The 21,836-nt window shown below is 48.0% G+C and overlaps 1 protein-coding gene across 3 annotated transcripts in view; it reads left to right on the forward strand.

The window, feature by feature from the left end:
* C1H1orf131 (chromosome 1 C1orf131 homolog) overlaps positions 1–21,836 on the forward strand; it is a 42,845-nt gene that overhangs the window by 4,093 nt on the left and 16,916 nt on the right. For all 3 annotated transcript variants that reach the window (XM_054974519.1, XM_054974511.1, XM_054974504.1), the window contains exon 2: positions 8,637–8,992. In XM_054974519.1, the coding sequence (XP_054830494.1) occupies positions 8,637–8,992 (356 nt within the window). The remainder of the gene's footprint in view (positions 1–8,636; positions 8,993–21,836) is intronic.

Genomic DNA, 21,836 nt, shown 5'->3' on the forward strand with positions numbered 1-21,836 from the left:
ACAGCTGCTGGCTGATCAGAGCTTGCAGCCAGCAGCTGAGACACCAGCACCCTCTAGCCCCTACACCACAGGGGAAGCTCAGCCAGGGACTTCTACAGGTGCAGCGCAGCCAAGAGCCTCCACCCCCCCAGGCTCACCCACGCCCAAGGAATGCCGCAGGCAGCGCCAGAGACTGGAACTGCAGGAGAGACGGCGCAGTGCTCGCCTCTTGAGCCAACGCCAGCTGCTGGAGAGTGACGATGAGCAGCATCAGGATGGAGCCCTAGCAGCTGGCTGAAAACCACGCCTGGCTATAAGAGCCAGTCTGGAGGAACTGCCGGGCGTGGAAGCAACGTGTCTATTGCCTGCAACCACTCCGTGTTCTGTGAACCTTGCCCGTGCCTGTGCCTGCTTTTGGACCTGACACTACCGGTAAATGACCTTGGATTGCACCTGACCTTGCTCTTGGACTCTGGACTCACTCCTGGCGTTATCTTGTGCTCTGACCACCGGTTTGACCTGGCTTTTGCTCTTGGAACTCCCCTCAGACTCTGCCATTAAGGTTTGGACTTGAACCACCCTGCTTGGGCTGGCCCAGCCCGTGACAGATTGCTTCCACCCAAACTTCCCGGCATGGATGCGGCAACGCCCACCCCGGGGAGCCTGGCACTGCTGCAGGACCAGGTACTGCAACTAACTCAAGCACTGGTGACTCTGCAGCAGCAGATTGCTGCACCTGCTGCACCTCTGCCTGTAAAGTGCCCAGTGAAGCCTCCTGACAGCTTTGAGGGTGATGTGGAGGAATTCCCAGCATTTCTCGCCCAATGCCAGCTATATATTGAACTCCGGGCCAGAGACTTCCCCACGGATAAAGTCAAAGTCTGCTTCATCCTCAGTCTGTTAAAGGGGCAGGCAGCAAGATGGGCCACACCCTTGTTACTGGCCAAATCCCCTCTGCTAGGGGATTTTCCAAGCTTTGTGGCTCACATCACTGCTGCCTTTGCTAACCCCCTGAAAGCCATCAAAGCTAACCAGAGGGTCCGTGCCCTCACCCAGGGGGATGGGACTGTAGCCCAATATACCACCGAATTTCAGTTACTGGCACAGGACTTGGACTGGAATGAAGCGGCCCTGGTTGACCAGTACCTGGAAGGGCTGTCTGATGAAGTGTTGGATGAAGTGGCCCGATCCGAACGGCCAGGAGGACTGCAAGCGCTCATTCTTCTATGTCTCCGCATAGATGGACGGCTGGAGAGCCGGAGACAAGCGCGTGCGCTAAGGCATCCACCCCCACCCTGGTCCTTGCCTGAAAAGCCGGCTGAGCCCACGCCAGTGGGGGTACCTTGTAACCGCTTGCCCCCAGAGGAAAAGGAGAGGCGCCGAAACCACAACCTCTGCTGGTATTGTGGTGGGGTAGGCCATTATGCTGATGGCTGCCCTGCCAAAAGAAGGACCCTATCCATAAGCCTGGAGTCGGCGCACCCTAAACCACTTGTGGGAACAGCCAGTGCCTCCGGTGACCCCCCAGAACCATTCCTCGTGCCAGTCAAGTTGTGCCTGCCTGATGGACGTTGGCTATTCGTGTATGCCATGATAGACTCGGGGGCCTCCCGCTGCTTCATGGACGCCAAGTTCGCTGCACAACACCAGATTCCCTTGCGGGCAAAGAAGAATCCCACTGTTGTTGAGGCCATCGATGGGCGGCCCCTGCGTTCTGGGCCAGTGGTTGAGGAAACCCAGGACCTCCTGTTGCAGATCCAGCGGCACCAGGAGCGGCTCTGTTTTGATGTGGTGGGCATTCCCCAGTTTCCGCTGGTCTTGGGACTTTCCTGGCTCTGCCGCCATGATCCGATTGTTCGGTGGGGCCAGTTAGACCTTCGTTTCCGGGAACCATGCCCACATGAAAATCCGTGCCCAAGGCCTATGGTGGCCGCTGCACCGGAGGTTTCGGCACTGCCAGAGGAATACGTGGATCTGAGAGATGTGTTCGAGGAAAAAGGAGCAGACCAACTCCCCCCTCATCGGCCATATGACTGCACCATTGACTTGATTCCCGGCGCCCCTCTGCCGGTGGGACGCCTGTACTCGTTGTCTGAGCCAGAGTTGGCAGCACTCCGGGACTTTCTCACCACCAACCTGCGGCGAGGGTTCATCCGCCCCTCTACCTCGCCTACCTCTGCCCCAGTCCTCTTCGTTAAAAAGAAAAACGGGGAACTCCGGCTGTGTAATGATTACCGGGCCCTGAACAAAATCTCCATCCGAGACCGGTATCCGCTGCCTCTGATCCCTGACCTCTTGGAGCAAGTCAAAGGAGCCCAGATCTACACCAAGCTGGATCTCAGGGGAGCGTACAACCTAGTGCGCATCCGGGAAGGTGATGAATGGAAAACCGCCTTCAGTACCAGATATGGGCAATACGAGTATCTGGTAATGCCCTTTGGCCTGACTAATGCACCAGCTGTGTTCCAGAGACTGATGAACGACATCTTTCGAGATATCCTGGATCAGTTCGTCATCGTTTATCTGGATGACATATTAATTTATTCACGTGACGCGTCGCAACATACTCGGCATGTGCGCACGGTGCTGCAAAGACTCCGGCAGCATGGCCTGTTCGCCAAATTGGAAAAGTGTGCATTCCACCGGCCCACTGTGGAATTCCTTGGCCATGTATTATCACCCCACGGAATCCGAATGGACCCAGCTAAAGTCGAGGCTGTACAGACTTGGCAAGCCCCCCGTTCTCGGAAGGATGTACAGCGGTTTCTGGGGTTTGCCAATTACTACCGGCAATTCATCCCCCAGTTTGCATCCATAGCCGTCCCTCTCACTCGACTTCTCCGGCCTCGAGAACCTTTCCGTTGGACACCGGAAGCCAGCAAGGCATTCCTGACCCTAAAGACTCGCTTCACCACGCAACCAGTCCTGCGATACCCGGATCCCCAGCTACCCTTTCTAGTCGAAGCAGATGCCTCCAGCACCGCCATCGGAGCAGTGCTCTCCCAACGGGCAACCCCCTCCAGCACTCCACAGCCTTGCGCTTACTACTCTCGCCAGCTGACCCCCGCCGAAAGGAACTACACCATCTGGGAGCGGGAGCTGCTGGCAATAAAGGCAGCCTTCGAGGTTTGGCGGCATCATCTGGAGGGGGCTCGGTACCCAGTCCAAGTGCTCACTGACCACCGGAACCTTGAACACCTCCAAACTGCCCGCCGCCTCAACCAGAGACAGATTCGCTGGTCGTTGTTCTTCTCCCGTTTTGATTTCAGGATCACCTACGTTCCCAGCTCCCAGAATAAGAAGGCCGATGCTCTGTCCCGGAAGCCGGAGTACAACACATCCCCCGACCTGGAACCACCTCCGATGACCATCCTGGCTCCAGAAACTTTCGCCGCCACGCAACCCCCTCCGGGGCTGGTGGAGGAGATACAGACTCAACAGTTACTGGACCCAGTTGCCCAGAAATATCTCCAGAACGTCCGGGGGTCTCCCCAGCCCCAGGCAGATGAATTTGCAGAGGAAGAGGGGCTACTGACCCACCGAGGCCGGATTTATGTACCCCCAGGCTCATTACGAACAAAGGTACTGCAGCTGGTCCACGATTCTAGACCTGCCGGGCACTTCGGCCGCCACAAGACAACCCACCTCTTGACCCGTGACTTCTGGTGGCCCCGGGTGCAATCGGATGTGGCCCGGTATGTGGCAGCCTGTGAAACATGTAGACGGGCCAAAGACGTCCCCGGCAAACCTTCTGGTCTCTTGCATCCACTCCCCACACCCACTGGCCCATGGAGGACTATTTCCATGGATTTCATTACAGACCTGCCCTGCTCCAAAGGCCACACCTGCATCCTAGTGGTGGTGGACTTGTTCACAAAGATGGCTCATTTCATTCCCTGTTCTGGACCCCCCACTGCTCAGGAAACAGCACACCTGTACCTTCAGCATGTCTTTCGACTCCACGGACGCCCAGATCATATAATTTCTGATCGGGGAGTTCAATTCACCTCTCGGTTCTGGCGGGCCCTGCACTCCCTCCTTGGCACCCAAGTTCACCTATCCTCAGCACACCACCCCCAATCTGACGGGCAGACAGAGCGCACCAATGCGACCCTGGAGCAGTATCTGAGATGCTACACAAACCATCAACAGGATGACTGGCTAGCTCTACTGCCTTTGGCCGAGTTTGCATATAATAATGCAGTGCATTCCTCCACCCAGCAGACCCCCTTCATGGCAAACTATGGTCACCACCCTCGTTTCTTCCCTACCGCAGCAACCTTGTCGGGAATCCCAGCCGCTGATGATCACCTCCAAGAACTCCAATCCATGCATGAGCTGTTACGGGAGCAACTCCAGCTTGCCAAGGAAAGCTACAAGGAGGCTGCGGATCGGAAACGGCAACCTGGTGTTCCCCTGTCCGTGGGCGATCAGGTCTGGTTATCCACCCGCCATATCCGCAGCCAACGGCCCTCCAAAAAGCTGGATGCCCGGTTCCTCGGACCCTTCGTAATCACAGACCAGGTGAATCCTGTGGCCTATCGCCTGCAACTACCACCAACCCTCCCAATCCATCCTGTGTTTCACCGGTCCCTTCTAGTCCCAGCTTCACCGCCAGACCCGCACCATCCCGGGCCACCGCCCCCTCCACCTCCAATTACCATCGAGGGGCACGAAGAATATGAGGTTGCCCAGATTCTAGACTCCCGTCGCCGGCGGGGGCAAGTACAGTACTTGGTGGACTGGAAGGGGTATGGGCCGGAGGACCGCTCTTGGGAGCCTGCTGTGAACATCCATGCCCCCCGCCTAGTCCGACAATTCCATCAGGCCTATCCGCAGAAACCGGGGCTGCCTGGACCACAGAGGAGGGGGGGCCTTGGGAGGGGGGATGGTGTCATGGCCCAGTCTGAGAGTGAGGTCTCCTCTGGAGGAGAGGAGCCTCGTGTAGCCAGCCAGGACTCCTCAGGAGAAGAGGAGCCCTGTGTAGCCAGCCCTAGCCCTGATTCAGCAGAAGCCAGCAATCAGGAGCAACAGCTGCTGGCTGATCAGAGCTTGCAGCCAGCAGCTGAGACACCAGCACCCTCTAGCCCCTACACCACAGGGGAAGCTCAGCCAGGGACTTCTACAGGTGCAGCGCAGCCAAGAGCCTCCACCCCCCCAGGCTCACCCACGCCCAAGGAATGCCGCAGGCAGCGCCAGAGACTGGAACTGCAGGAGAGACGGCGCAGTGCTCGCCTCTTGAGCCAATGCCAGCTGCTGGAGAGTGATGATGAGTAGTGTCAGGATGGAGCCCCAGCAGCTGGCTGAAAACCACGCCTGGCTATAAGAGCCAGTCTGGAGGAACTGCCGGGCGTGGAAGCAACGTGTCTATTGCCTGCAACCACTCCGTGTTCTGTGAACCTTGCCCGTGCCTGTGCCTGCTTTTGGACCTGACACTACCGGTAAATGACCTTGGATTGCACCTGACCTTGCTCTTGGACTCTGGACTCACTCCTGGCGTTATCTTGTGCTCTGACCACCGGTTTGACCTGGCTTTTGCTCTTGGAACTCCCCTCAGACTCTGCCATTAAGGTTTGGACTTGAACCACCCTGCTTGGGCTGGCCCAGCCCGTGACACTCCTTATCAGTGGAGGCTCAGATTGTGGCAGTTGCCAGATCAGCGTTTTATTATCTTCGCCAGGTCAGGCAGCTTGCCCCCTACCTCACTCCCCATGACCTAGCGACAGTGATCCATGCAATGGTCACCTCCAGGTTGGATTATTGTAACTTACTCTATGCTGAGCTGCCCTTGGGCCTGCTCTGAAAGTTACAACTGGTCCAGAATGCAGCAGCACGCCTTTTGACCTGGACTCCATTCCAGTCACGTGCGACACCTGTTCTGTGCCCCCTGCACTGGCTCCCAGTGGAGTTCCAGATCAAGTTCACCGTTTTGATGTAGACCTTTAAAGCCCTTAGCGGACTGAGATCAACATACCTGCAGGACTGCCTCTCACCCTATATTCCCCGGAGAGCAGGGGAAAACTTACTGGTGGTCCCTGGCCCTGAGGAGGTTCGTCTTGCCTTAACCAGGGCCCAGGCCTTTTTGGCCCTGGCCCCAACCTGGTGCAACTCTCTGTCTGAAACAACTCGGGCCCAGTGGGATTTATTATCATTCTGCTGTGCCTGTAATACAGAGATGTTCCTCCAGGCTTTTGGTGGTTGAGGCGAATGGGCCTCCTCTTTTGCCTTCCACTGGGGAGAGGGAGGTTTCCCTCCCTCCTGGTCTCTACCTCCTGTTTTGTTGTCATCTGCCACCCTAGACCCATGATGATTGAGCGCGGGATTGTACTGCAAGCACCACTGAAGAAGGCTGTGAAACTACAGCTATGTTGTTGCTGCTGCCAATTTTAATGTTTATTATATATTTATATAATATTGTGATTTTAACTGCTGCTTTATATATATTGTATCATTTTATCTGCATGTTATCTGCTCTGAGTCTGCCTGGCAGGGAGAGCGGATTATAAATCCAATAAATGATAATTAATAATCTCTAGGTCCTTTTAAAAATTCACATTACGGTGATCCTTCTATGCTAGTATTGCATTTGCTTTGTTCTTGTGGATTTTTTTAAAGCTATCTGATATACCTTTTAATAAACTGCATTCTTTTATATAAAGTGCTAAAATCCCTTTCTAAAAACATCAGAATGGGGGTATTGTTTTAGTTTCTCTTTCTAAGACCATAGTGCCTGCTAATATGTTTCCTGGTGCCCATTTTCCTCTTCCCTAAAGCATTGCTTCCCCACAGCAAAGAGGAAATTCTGGCTTTCCTGCTGCTCACTGGAGCAAGAGATGCTTCAGAAGGGCCCAGAAGCTGTCACCTCTTGTCTGCAAGGAGCACCCCTTTGGAAACAGCTCATTCTATCAACAAAGATATTTGGCTTGAAACTTCCCAACTTTTTGTGATTGGCTAACAGTGCCCCCATGAACAGCGGGATTTGAGTCCAATGACACCTTAGAGACCAACAAGGTTTTCAGGATATAAGCTTTTTTATGGACGCAAAATCCTGCCATACTACTCTACCACAAACCAACATGGCTATCTACCTGAGACTATCTGTCCCCATGGTAGCCATTTTGTGGTTGTGGGGCTTCTCCTGCCTGTGGTCCGCTGCTTGTCCCTCAGCTGTGACCACTTCTGTCTCAGGAAGGCCTTCTAGGCTTTCTTCCAAATGTACCTATCCATCCCTCTGCTCATCTTCAGAATAGAGCCCCCCCTTGCCATCTGTGGCTAAACAAGTAGCAACCTGAGAAAGGACCTTCTTGGTCTGGGATTGAAACTTTGGAACTCTTTCCCCAGGAATATTTGTCTGTCTGCTTCTATTGTTGTCTTCGGCTAGTGGTTTTTTTGTTTTGTTTTGCTTGCTGTATCCCCAATAACTCTTACTGGCCCTCTTACCTGGTTGTGTTGTTATGTGTTGTCCACAGTTTCCACAGCCTTTCTGGGATCTGCTGGAAGTGTGTGATAGATATGAATGTCATCCATATATTGGTGGCAACTCAGCACACATCTCCAGGTGACCTCTCCCAGCAACTTTACATAGATGTTGAAAAGCATGAGGTACAAGATAGAATTGTACAGGACCCCATAAGCCAGAGATCATAGGGTAGCGCAGCAGTCTCCCTGCATCACATGTTGAAACCTACCTTTGAAACAGGACTAAAACCACTCCAAAGCACTGCCTCCCAGTCCCAAGCCTGAAAGGTGGTCTGGAAGGATACCATGATTGAAGGTATCAGAAGCCACCAAGAGGTTCAGGAGAATTAACAGAGACTGCCTGGCCCCCAAAATGCTCTTTCAAAAAATAGAAATCATCTTTTTTAGAATTAAAGCTTTGTTTCAAGGCAAGTATGAAAGGTTTTTAATTTATCAATGTGATCTGATTACTGAAATTTTAATCAGTTTGCACCAGCGTGATGTAGTGATCTGTGGACTCCCACTCTGTCATAGAAGCTTGCTGGGGCGCTTTGGGCCAGTCACTTTCTCTTAAATTGATTGAACTATTTCATAAGTCAAGATATGATAGAGGAAGACAGGATGATGTTAAGCCACTTACAGTGCAATCCTAAGCAGAGTTACTCTCGTCTAAGCCCATTGATTTAAGTAGGTTTACACTGGAGCAACTCTGCTTAGGATTGTACTGTTTGGGTGTCCACTGGAGAGAAAAGCAAGGTATAAATATCCAAATAAATTAATATGTGGGTAATTGGTAGTCTGGGCTATTCTCTTCCTCGACAAAAGAAGACACTTTGCATTTCTAAAGAGGGAAGATTAAAATGGTGAGGTGGTTTTTGAAGTATGACTCTGAGCCCCTGATAGAAGGCAAGCAACTTACATGAAAAAGTGTAATATATATTTTTTTTTACTTGACTGTTTTAAAAATGGAAACGGGATTATTTTTACAATTTACTTATCTGTCCCTTGTTGTAGGAAACTAGATCTGTCCAGAGTCTCTGCACTTCAATTTTTAAAAGCAAATATTTTTATATATTACTTACCTGAATTGTGAATGCAGTATCTGTAAATATAAAAATTTAAATTCAGTCAATTTTAAATGTAAAAAGATACAAGTAGTTGAGTAAGGGGACTGAGATGTATTTGCCTTTATACCATAGGTGAATCATTACTGGATGGAAACAAGAAGAAAAGGAGCAAAAAGAAAAAATCACAGAAGTTAAGAAGGAAAGGCAGCAATGCTTTGTCAGAAGATGACTGCATGGAACCTGAACACAGCACAGTAACAGCAGGCAAGAGACAAAGTGCCTCCAGCTTCTTTGAAAATTTGAAAAATGAACTGGATTGTGATAGTATTAATCTGAAAAGATCTCTCCAAGAACTGAGTACACCTGATGTTGTCCCTCCTAACCTTGCCCAGTCAGGAAGAACAGCAGAGATAGAAATCGTGACATTCCATGGTCACAGTAGAAAGAAGAAACCTAAACGTGGAATTTCTGAAGATTATAGCTCCAAGGTAAAGTAAGCACAAATTCATATCTCATAGTCCAGGTAATCCAGTAGCTACTATTACTCCCTCAGATATTGTATGTTGATCTTCAGAAAATCCCCAGTATTGTTATGTTGGGAATGCTCCTCAAACATACAAATCTGCTAACTTGCTTCGTGCATTTGGAGGAAATAGTATAATATAAACTCTCTAGTCTGAGACACCTTATGTTACACAAAACACATTTGTTTTTGAGTCTACCTGTTCACGCATACCTACATTATGATGTAGTGGGTAGGTTTAGGGGATACCTAGGTTCTAAAGGCCACCTTGAGCCAGTTGTTATGAGGATAAAATGGAGGGAGGCAGGGGAGATGACAGCAATAAAGAATCAGCTTTTTCTTCCCCGTTTCATCACCTGGGAGAAATTTTTACCACAGGAAACTAAGCATGTGTTTATTTGTAATCTGTGTGCAGTCTATAACTATCCCATTAACAGTGGGGGCTTCAGCGTGCTCACTTAAAGTAAGCATAGATCCAGAGGAGTTAGCCATGTTAGTCTGTAGTAGCAAAATAGAAAAGAGTCCAGTAGCACCTTTAAGACTAACTAACTTTACTGTAGCATAAGCTTTCGAGAATCACAGCTCTCTTTGTCAGATGCATGCTTTTCTTCGTTAGATGCATGGAGGGTAAGAAGAAACTGGTCAGATATATAGGTGGATAGGGGAGGGGGGAGTAGGTGCAATCAGTGGCTTCTGATAATGAAATCAGTTACTTCTGATAATGAGATAACCATTCATAGTCTCTATTCAATCCAAGCCTGACTGAGTCAAATATACATATGAATTCCAATTCAGCAGCTTCCCACTGGATTCTGCTTTTGAAAGGTTTCTGTTGAACTACAGTGACCTTTAATTCCTTGATGGAACGTCCTGATAGATAGTTCTCCCACTGGTTTCTGGAAGTTGCCATTTTTAATGTCAGATTTGTGTCCATTTATTCTTTTGCGCAGAGGTTGGCTGGTTTGTCCAATTTGCAGAGCAGATGGACATTGTTGGCACATGAGGGCATATATAACGTTGGAGGATGAGCAGCTGTAAGAGCCAGAGATAGTGTAGTTAACGCCATTGGGCCCTGTAATTGTATTTCCTGGGTAGATGTGAGGGCAGAGCTGGCATCTGGGTCTGTTGCAGGGTCTGGTACCTGTGTTGGTGACTCTGCTAGCCGATTCATGATTGTAAGTGAGAAGTCGTTTTAAAGTTGGGGGGCTATCTGTAGGCAAGGAGAGATCTTCCACCCAGGGCTTGTGAGAGAGAGGCATCATTTTCCAGGTTGGGTTGTAGATCACTGATGATACGTTGGATGGGTTTGAGCTGGGAACTATAGGTAACAACCAGTGGTGTTCTGTTGTTAGTTCCTTTAGGTTTGTCCTGGAGCAGGCTGTTTCTGGATACTAGTCTGACCCTGTCGATTTGTTTCCGCACTTCATTTGGTGGGTACTGTAGCCCCCCAAATGCTTGTTGTAAATCTCTTAAGTGGGAATCCCAATCAAGAGCATTGGGGCATATATGATTGTAATGTAAGGCTTGGCTGTAGAAATTGACCAAGTGGTATGTTTAGGGTGGTAGCTGGAGGCATGTATATATGAGTATCGGTCTGTGGGTTTCCGGTATAAGGTGGTATTTATTCGTCCATTATGTAGTTGTACAGTGGTGTCCAGGAAGTGTACCTGTTGTGTAGAGTGGTCCAGGCTCAGGTTGATAGTAGGGTGAAAGTTGTTGAAGTCCTGATGAAATCTCTCAAGGGCTTCCTTCCCATGGGTCCAAATGATGAAGATGTCATCCAAGAATCTTAAGTACAGGCATGGTTTCAGTGGATGGAAGCTGAGGAAGTGTTGCTCCAAGTCTACCATGAATATGTTAGCATATTGTGGTGCCATGCGTGTGCCCATGGCTGTGCCATTAACCTGTAGATATAAGCTGTCACCAAATCTGAAGTAATTGTGAGTGAGTACGAAGTGGCAAAGTTCAGTGGCGAGGTGTGCTGTGGTTTTGTCTGGGATAAAATTCCTGATGGCTTGCAGTCCATCTGCATGTGGGATATTGGTGTACAGAGCCTCCACATCCATGGTTGCTAGGATGGTGTCATCTGGTAGGTTGTCAATGGACTGTATTTTCCTGAGGAAGTCAGTGGTGTCCTGTAAATAGCTGGGTGTGCTGGTGGCATAGTGCCTGAGGATAGAGTCCACATATCTTGAGACTCCTACTGTGACAGTGCCAATTCTTGAAACAGTGAGGCATCCTGAGTTACCTGGTTTGTGGATTTTGGGTAGTAGGTATGCATCTAACGAAGAGAACTGTGATTCTCGAAAGCTTATGCTACAGTAAAGTTGGTTAGTCTTAAAGGTGCTACTGGACTCTTTTCTATTAAAGTAAGCATAGGATTTTAAATGAAATGAAATCATGCCCTTAAGTCATAGCTGACCCCTGGCGGGGTTTTCATGGCAAGAGAGGTAGTTTGCCATTGCCTGCCCCTGCAACCCTGGTCCTCGTTGGAGGTCTCCCATCCAATTACTAAACAAGGCTGACACTGCTTAGCTTCTGAAATCTGATGAGATCAGGCTCTCTTGGGCTATCTAGGCCAGGGATACAATAGGATTTACCCACTAATAAATGTGATTAGGATTAAAATCAGTGTTGAAAAACAAACAGTATATAAGTTTGTATTTTAAAGCAGTATCTAAATGATTTGCCTTATTATCTAAAACAATGTTCTCAAACTTGAGGACTCCATTTTGATTTTAAAAATTTTGTGGACTCTCCTCTCTCAAGCCCTCCTCTGCTTCCTCACTCTCACATACCACACACTGGATAGCACCTTAACAGACTACAGGCAGCATGTGGGGTCTTCCATTGTCTCAATACAATGAGACCCTCATCAGCTATAATTTTCTAGATCACATTCAAGAAAACAGATGTGGCCTCCAAGGTCAGGTCTCAGAAGGAAGCTGATATTATAGGGCCAAAACTCAAAAGAATCTGATCCAAATTCTAATCTAATCAATCACGCCCATTGATTGGAAGGACTTTGCGCTAGAGATAGCAAGCAACTTCCTTATTGGTTAATAATATCTAGGTACAGACCAGCTGAACAGGGGTGAGAAGGAAGCTGGACAATCTGTTGGAACTGCTCCAAGGAATAGAAAAAGACCAGTGTTGCACAAAGCGCAACTTTCTGTATTTAACTGAAAATTGCCACTGGCTGCTGTTATCCATGGATGCAACGTGGTGTCTATGTATTTCTGTGATGAAATCTGTGAATCAGCATGCTGCTGAATTGAATCCCACTACTGCCATGAGCTCTGCAGGCAGCCTTGTATAAGCCATTCCTCTCAGCTCCAGCTCCCCACCTGTATTGTGGGGATAATAATAATGCTGATCTTGTTCACCTCTCTGAGAAGGGCACTAATCTGTCAGGAAGAGAAGTATATAAGTGCAATAGTAGTTGTTACGGTTGTTAAATATCAGTTCAATTTTATACTGGCAATAAGTGCGATGGCTGTACTTTCTTAATCCATTCAATCAATTATAGTTCCTAGGGTTGAGTTGTTGGATCCCTGCAATAAATCAGCATATTTTCTGGCTAGTGCTGTGAGGGGATCTGGAAGGCAGGTGACCACAGGCAGCGAGAGTGCTATAAGCTCCTTTGGAAGAAGGAGAAGCCATTTCCATCCCCTTCTTCCATTGCCTCCCCAGGAAGAGAGCCTCAACCCCCATTCCTGGGAAACGGAGAGTACTCCATCTTTATATTAGCCAAACAGCACAAGAAGGTTTTGCCCTTTGTTCTTATAAAAGACTTGTGGAGCTCCAGAGTGCCTGGACCATGTTTTGAGAAACTTGAATCTAAGGTCAAAATCACTGGAAAGCATTTTAGGTAGTATTTATTGACTTCATTTATACCCCACCTTTCTTCCCAGAGGGGATCCAAAGTGGTTTACATTGTTCTCCTTAATTCCATTTTATCCTCACTACAGTCCTGTGTGTGACTGGTCCAATATCACCCAGCGAGCTTCTATGGCAGAGTGGGGATTCATGTAGTATAGTTTTAGCCATATAATTTTCCAGCCTTATATGGGCCATCTTTGTGTTTAATCTCAGCCATCTGAAAGTAATCCTCAGCACTTGGTATATCGGATATTATTATTTTATTTATTTATTTATTTTTATCATATTTATATTCCGCCCACCCCGCAAGCAGGCTCAGGGCGGCTAACAGCATTAAAAACATTTAAAATATTTCATTAAACATTATCATAAAACATTAAAAGCATTGCATAAAGATATTAAAAATAGCAGCACTCTTCTTTTTTTTTTTAGTGGCGATTACAGAAAGTGCAGCAGTGCAATTGAAACATGGCAGCAGCTTCAGAACAGTGGTGGGCAGCTCTCATAGGGAGGGGAGTAGATGTTATATCCTCCAGCCAGTGGAGGCCCAGCCTCAGCCATAAGCCTGGCGGAACAACTCTGTCTTACAGGCCCGGCGGAAAGATAGTAGATCCTGCCGGGCCCTGGTCTCGGTAGACAGAGTGTTCCACCAGGTAGGAGCCAGCACTGAGAAAGCTCTTGCTCTAGTCGAGGCCAGGCGGGCCTCCTTGGAGCCAGGGACTGATAGTAATTTCTTTTCTCCTGATCGGAGGGTCCTCTGGGGAATATACGGGGAGAGAAGGTCCCTCAGATACGCTGGCCCCAGTCCACACAGGGCCTTATAGGTCAATACCAAAACCTTGAACCTGATCCGATACTCCACTGGCAACCAATGCAGCTCGTGCAATATTGGTGTAATATGCACCCTATTTGGTGCTTTCATAATGATGCGCGCCGCTGCATTTTGCACCAGCTGTAATCTTCGGGTCAGGCACAAGGGTAGGCCCGCGTAGAGCGCGTTACAGTAATCCAACCTAGAGATGACCGTTGCCTGGATCACTGTAGTTAAGTCACAGGTAGACAGGTAAGGGACAAGTTGTCTGGTCTGCCGCAGATGGAAAAAAGAAGACCTGACAACTGCTGTGACCTGTGCCTCCATTTTCAGGGAGGCATCTAGGATCACCCCCAGGCTCTTAACCCTTGGAACCGGCACAAGCTGTGCCCCATCGAGGGTCGGGAGCCGTAATCCCGAATCCAGTCCCCCATGGCTCAAGTATAGGACCTCCATCTTTGTTGGGTTCAGTTTCAGTCAACTCTGTTTCAACCAATCAGTCACAGCTGCAAATGCATGTTCCAGGACATCTGGGGCTGAGCTGGGCCGGCCGTCCATCATCAGATACAGCTGGGTGTCATCTGCATATTGATGGCACCCAAGCCCAAAACTTTGCACCAGCTGGGCAAGGGGGCGCATATAGATGTTAAACAGTAAAGGGGAGAGTATTGCCCCCTGTGGGACCCCACACCAATGAGTGACGGGGTGACAATTTCTCCCCAAGCGCCACCCTCTGTCCCCGACTGTGGAGAAAAGAGACAAGCCACTGTAAGGTAGTCCCTCGTATCCTCACATCGGCGAGGCAGTGAGTCAGAAGATCGTAATCGACTGTGTCAAACGCTGCTGACGAATCCAGTAATATCAGCAGTGCTGAACCACCTCGATCCAGATGTCTGCGAAGGTTGTCCGTGAGGGCGACCAGCAGGGTCTCCGTCCCATGTCCTGGCCGGAACCCGGACTGGAAGGGATCTAGGGCCGAGACATCATTCAGAAAACCCTGTATCTGTCCCACTGCCGCCTGCTCAATCACCTTTCCCAGAAACGGGAGGTTCGAGACTGGGCGATAATTGACCAGGTCAGTGGGGTCCAGTGATGGTCTTTTCAGGAGCGGTCTCACCACGGCTTCCTTTAATGGCCCGGGGAAAAACCCCGTGCCCAAGGATGTGTTAACAATGGCCTCCAATGAGGACCGCAGACCATCGGCACTGGCCTTTACCAGCCACGATGGGCATGGGTCCAGGGGGCACGTGGTGGGCCTAACAGATTGCAGGGTCCTGTCAATCTCTTCCCCGGAGAGTGGAATGAACTGATCAAATATTGACCCTAAAGACGGCCAAGGGGTCTCTAGTTCCTTCACTGTATCAACTGTAGCTGGCAGGTCACGGCGGAGAGACAAAATTTTTTCAGCAAAAAAGCTCCCAAAGCCTCACAGCTGATGTCTGAATTCTGAATTTGGCAGTCTCCCCCTGGGAGGGAGGCTAGTGATCGAACCACATTGAACAATTTTGCTGGGCGTGAGCTAGCTGATGCGATGGAGGCTGTATAAAACTCCTTCTTCACAGCCTTCACCGCCATCTCATAGGCTTTCATAAATGTCCTATAAGATGATCTTGCCTCTTTGTCGTGAGATCGCCGCCACACTCGCTCAAGCCGTCTTAGCTCCCGCTTCTTTTCTCGAAGCTCCTCTGTATACCAGGGAGCCCGTCTTACACGGGGGCAAAGAGGGCGACGGGGAGCAATTTCATCGATGGCTTCAGAGAGCCGGCATTGCCAGTCCTCCACCAGCTCATCTAACGAACCGCCATGGAGCATAGGATCCCGCAGAGCATTCTGGAAACCAATTGGATCCATAAGTCTCCACGGGCGAGCATAAATCAGCTCACCGCCCTTGCGAGAAGGGGGTGGCATCTCCAGTCGAGCCCTCAAAACTGCGTGGTCTGACCATGGCACTGGTTCTATTGCCTCTAGATCCACATCAAGGCCCATCCTGAAGATCAAATCTAGCGTGTGGCCCGCTCTGTGTGTGGGGGTCGATACAAATTGGGAGTCTCAGTGCTGCCATGGAAGCTACTAGGTCCTCAGCCTGCGCAGAGGAGGCGTCTTCAGCGTGGACGTTGAAGTCCCCCAAGACCAACACTCTGGAGAACTCCAAGGCCCACCCCGCTACCACCTCTAGCAGGCGCAACAGGGTATCTGCTGGTGCGCTAGTCGGACGGTACACCAGACAGATGGCCAAACTCTCCTCGGCACCCCACACCAGGCCTACACATTCAATGCCAGAGATCTCAGGGGTGGGGAGCGGCTTGAAGGAGAAAGTCTCTCGAGTGAGGATTGCCACCCCTCCCCCCCGGCCTCCTATTCGGGACTGATGATGGACCGAATACCCTGGGGGGGGTCAGTTCTCCCAGGGCAACCGTTTCGCCCTCCCTCACCCAGGTTTCGGTCACGCATACCAGGTCCATAATGCTCACCGCAAAAAAGTCTTGCAATGTAGCAGTCTTGTTGTTTATGGACCTGGCATTGCACAACATCAGCGTCGAAGGGGGGTTCCTTCTCCTAGCTCCATCCCCAGCGTATTTCGGGATGGGACGCAGGTTAGAAGGGCACCGAGCTAAACCATATCTCCGTGCCCTTCTCAGCCGAGACCAGCTCCCACCGCCATACCTCCCATATCCCCAGAGGACTGGAATCTCTGACTCCATACTGGCCCCCCTCCCTATGCCCACCACTATCCAGTTCACTTCTCGTTTTAACCAGCAGCAGAGGACAAGCTCAATGCCAGTCCACACAGCAGTAACCTATAACACTGATATAACCATATATCATATAGCAAAAACCTAGCCATATGCACATCTCAGACCTTATGAAACATTCCTATCAAATACAATTTACTCTTGAGTCAATGTATTTGAACACAATCCCTAGTAGCATAACCCTAACCATGTAGTTTAGCTCCCCTCCACTCATCAACTTTTAAAGCTCCAATTTGCAGCAGTCTAGGAAAACTTTTCTTTCTTTTTTAATAGTTTCAGGGAACGATTTCCTTTTTTAGGCCGCACTAACAGGGTAGCATAACCAAATTCAACCTTCAAGCTAACAACCCTTTTGTCCAGAGGTTAGAGAATATGTTACTATATTAAGGCCACAGTAGATCATGTGGTGTAGTAATATGTCCCCCAATTTAGTCAGTTCGAAACCATTCATTCAATTTTAGTTTAACTAACCTCGGCAATACCTCACCCCCCCCCTCAATCTAATATAACACCACATTAACTTCAATTACAACCAGCAGTTTTGATTTACTCAGGTTGATATCTTAACCCCCCCCCCTTTTTTTTTTACTTTAAACCACAGCTAAACAGGGTGGTACAGTAGTTACAATCTTCCAATTCTAGGGCACAATAATATAATCAACTAACTCTAGATTTCTCAAGCCCTACTCTACTATCAGTGATTTAGGTCTTTGGGCTGATAACTCCAGGGTTTCACCACCTATTTCAAGGCTCAGCAGGTTACAGCTGTAATTCTGTTTGTTATGCGAAGAAGAGAGGCCAGCAGCCTCCTACGGCCTCTCCGGAGCTCCCAGCCCTGCTCCACCCCAAATTTCCAAAATTCTCCGAGGGAGCAGAGGGAGCAGTTTCGTCTTCCAATTGCCTTACAGCAGCCGCCAGTTCACTACTGCTGGTTTCCTCTTCGCCTTCCTCCCATTAAACTGGGTGAACCCTGTGTGGCTGAGAAAAGCTGGTCAGCAAGGCAAACCACAAACCAAGTAGAGGTCTACAAACATGGGGGACTCCCCAGAAAACTATAGCTTTGTAAAGTAACTTACAAAAAAAGACTATGCCCTCCCCTCCCCACAAAACAATCTTTTGAGTATGCTTTAGGAGCACAGAGCAGTCTAGATTTAGTTAAAAGGAAAGCCCCTGAGAGCTCATAGCATACTCGAAGGGGAGATTTTTAGAGATAGCTTGTTATTTAATAGTTAAATTGAAACTAGGTTATTTATCCTAGGCCAGTGAAATTATTTTTCTATGATTATTAAAAAGGGGCATTTGTTTTTAGATACACCAGCGAGGTCCATATTTGATACAAAGCATGATGAAAGTTTTACTTTCTGAAATTTTTGCATATAATTTAAGTGATTGTTTTGACTGTGGAAAATGGAAAAATGAATGTGATTTTGATAGCTCTATTCCTGCATTATCTTTGTGTCAATAACTTTATAACCTGCAAAGGTCCTCTAAACCATTACTAGCTTCTGAGCTATTATTCGAAATATTTGTGTTTAGGAGTTCTAGTTCCAGTGAAACTTTCAACTTGTGCCAGTGTCTAATGCTTCTGTTAAAGGAGATTTTGTAATCAGGAGCCACCTTCAGCTTGCAACATGGGATACACACTTTTTAATGTTTTAACATTTATCTATACTTTCTCTCCATTTTTTTCTTCACTTTCTGCCCTTGGCATGCCTATACTTTCTCATTCTGTTTTCATACTTTTCTGCATTCTTCTCCCACTGTTCCTTTCTTCGTTATTTTTCTTCATTCTTCTTCCTTGTTTTAAAACAAAAACAAAAAATGCTACAGGTGTAGTCCAATTATGAGTCCTCCTGACCCATCCAGTGTTCTAAAAAACTGGGTGTGTATGTATTGGCAGGAGGAAATTTTTCAGATTCAGGTGGCTAAAGAACTATTTAAGGATGGAATTGTTTGTTCCCTCATGAAGGCTTTCTTCTCTCTATTAGGAAACTAGTTGTGAATTGGCTCAAAGAGGTGGTTCAGCAGTGTGGCATGATTACTGATACATTGCCAAATAGCAGCATTGCTCAACTCAAGAGATAAGTAGATGCCAAATGAATATGCTACAGAGATTTATTATCAGACTGTGTTGTGCAATCAGGTTTCAGAGACCGGTACTTAGGACTCATGCAGTAATGGTCTAAGATATGTCACAATTGCAAGCCGCACTTGAAAAGGTAAAATGGATTTTCTGTAGAAGAACAGCTGAAAGCCGGAAGCAAAGCAGCATTTGTTTAATGAAGAGTGTTGCTATGTACAATGTTTCATAAATGTGGGATGGTGAAGTGGCAATAGAAGCAACGGCAGGAGAATACTTTATTAAGACCAGCTAAAATTTGATACACTTTAGGCTTCCCCACCCTTTTCACCACTCCGCAATGTTTTAGTAAATCCTAAGAATGTTATTTGCTGTTGGTTTTGGATTTCTTTTCTGTAAATGCAGTGATCTGCACTTTCAGTACAGAATTTTCCATGTTCGATAGTTCAGCTTTCTCAGAGTACTTTAAAAAAAACCAAACTTTTAGCTGTATATGCTGACCCAAGTTGTTCCAAGCGAGGCATATTGATGGAGAAACCTGGTGATGCCTTTTATGATTCATTTATAATGTGAACAATCACCAAGGCTATGAGAAGTAACATTTCTTTATTATAATAAAAACCTTTTAAAACAGATTACTATTCTTTACATTTTATAGATGAGCTGGTTGCTGTGACCGTAACAGCTGAAACACTAAAACTGAGTATTTTATAGATCACCAGCTGAAGCCAAGAAATTGTGATTTTCCCGAAGTCATTACATCTCCAGTGAGACAGTTTCTAGAAGGATAGCCATGTTGCTCTGATGTGGTAAAAACAAATGTACTTGAATGTGCATATACTTTTCAAGTTGTAGAATTAAAAGCCATGATATGCACAGGGGAATCCAGTCTTTCAGCCTAGTATCTCATTACTTATTTGTGTAGACATTAACCTGTTTGTCTTATGTAGACAGCAGAAGAATACTTTTGAGAGATGGCTGCATATGCCTCTGAAGATGAGCAAGTGAATGGATCCCCTAGTAGCATGGATGACTTTATTAGGTCATAAGCCTACGAAAGCTAATGCTGTAGTGAATCTGTCTTAATGTGCCACAAGATTCGTTTTTGTTTTTTTCTAGCAAGGCAGGGATTTAAGTTAGGTTCCCAAACTGTGCATTATATTGCTGTGGTACCTGGATACTACCATCTTCTATCTTACATTATTAAGTAGTACGTTCACTTTCCTATCTCCAGTCAGGCTAAAAGTATAGAGGGCTGCCAATGCATGTACCTGCTTCAGACATATAATCTGTCATTTTACATTTTTCATAAACAGCAGGCACGTCTTTGATAGCAGAGAAGTTAAACCTTAAGCTTTGGCTCAGGTAGGTCCTTTTTAGAAATAAAGCTTAGTTGTGGATCCCCCAGTCTCTCATCTAGCTGGGTCTGGTAAAGGAGAACAGAAATTTTGAAAACCTTGCCAGGCTTTTGTTTGTTTGTACATTTGTTTGTTTTTATGGAGACTCAGCAAGCAGAAAAGATAAGTTACAATAGCACAGATCTGAGTTTTCTTGCCAACCAAAATCATTAAACCGGTGTTATAGTGGCTCTACAGTGGCTGGTCTCCTTTCTCCATGATCGGGGACAGAGGGTGGCGCTTGGGGAGAGAGTCATCTCGTAGGCCGCTGGTATGTGGTGTGCCACAGGGGGCGATACTCTCTCTATTATTATTTAATATCTATATGCGCCCCCTCACCCGGTTGGTGCGGAGTTTCGGGCTTGGGTGTCATCAATACGCGGATGACCCCCAGCTTTATCTGTTGTTGGACGGGTGGCCTGGATCGACCCCTGATGTCCTAGAGCGTGTTTTTGAGGCTGTGGCTGGTTGGTTGAGACAAAGTCGGCTGAAATTGAATCCCACGAAGACGGAGATCCTGTATGTGAGTCGTGGGGAGATGGCTTCGGGACCCTGGCTTCCTAAACTTGATGGGGCACCACTTACATTGGCCCCGAGAGTTAGGAGCCTGGGGGTGATTCTGGACTCCTCGCTGAAGATGGAGGACCAGATCAAGGCAGTTGCCAGGTCCTCCTTTTATCATCTTCGGCAGGCCAGGCAGCTTGCCCCTTATTTATCTCCCCGTGACTTGAGTACAGTGGTCTAAGCAATGGTCACCTCTAGGCTGGATTACTGTAACACGCTTTACGCTGGGCTTCCCATGGGCCTGATTCGGCAGTTACAGCTGGTACAGAATGCAGCGGCGTGGGTCATTACTAGAGCACCGGTGTGGGAGCACATTACGCCGGTGCTATGCCAGCTGCATTGGCTGCCAGTGGAGTACTGAATCAGGTTCAAGGTTTTGGTGTTAACCTATAAAGCCCTATGCGGACTAGGACCGACGTATCTGCAGGACCGTCTCTCACCGTATGAGCCCCAGAGGACTCTTCGATCTAGTGGAAAATATCTTCTAAATGTCCCTGGCCCTAGAGAGGCCTGCCTGGCGTCGACCAGGGCCAGGGCCTTTTCGGTCCTGGCCCCAGCCTAGTGGAATGCTCTGCATTGCGAGACTAGGGCCCAGCAAGATTTGCTTGCATTTTGCCAGGCCTGTAAGACGGAGCAATTGCGCCAGGCATATGGCTGACGCCGGGTAGTGCCCCCTCCCCCGTGGAGGGGGGGTTAAACTATTCCCCCATGTGAACGCAGATGCTGCTGCCACACTTATTATTACGGTATGGATTAGCTCTGGTAACACCACTGTGTGATACACTAAACTTCTGCTATGTGCTGCTTTAAAAAAAATTTTTTTTAATTATTTATATGTAATAGATGTAGATGAGATTATTGTGTTTTTAAGGTGTTTTTAATGATGTGTATATTTGTATTCTGTTATCTGCCCTGAGCCTGCGAAAGGGGGAGGGCGGAATATAAATACAATAAATTAAATTAAAATTAAATTATAGTTCCTTGTCTTAGCAACAACCTCATACCACATTAAGGTGGCGGTGGCAATGGTCTAATTAGAAGAAATAAGAACACAGGAACAGCTATGCTGGGTCAGACTGATGTTAGGATTGCCAATTCCAGGTTGAAAAATTCCTGGATATTTGGAGGGTAGAGCCTGAGGAAGGCAGGGTCTGGGGAAGGGAAATGTACTGGACCTTTAATTCAGCTCCTCCTTGTTACCTTAAACTTTTACCTTGGGAGGGCACTGGTCATAACCAGTGTTCCCGCTAATGTGAGCACGTGAGCAATCGCTCACAGATTCTGACTCCTCCGCTCACAGCTTCTCAGATGTAGCTCACAGA

This window comes from Eublepharis macularius, chromosome 1, assembly GCF_028583425.1.
Source record: "Eublepharis macularius isolate TG4126 chromosome 1, MPM_Emac_v1.0, whole genome shotgun sequence".
NCBI lineage: Eukaryota > Metazoa > Chordata > Lepidosauria > Squamata > Eublepharidae > Eublepharis > Eublepharis macularius.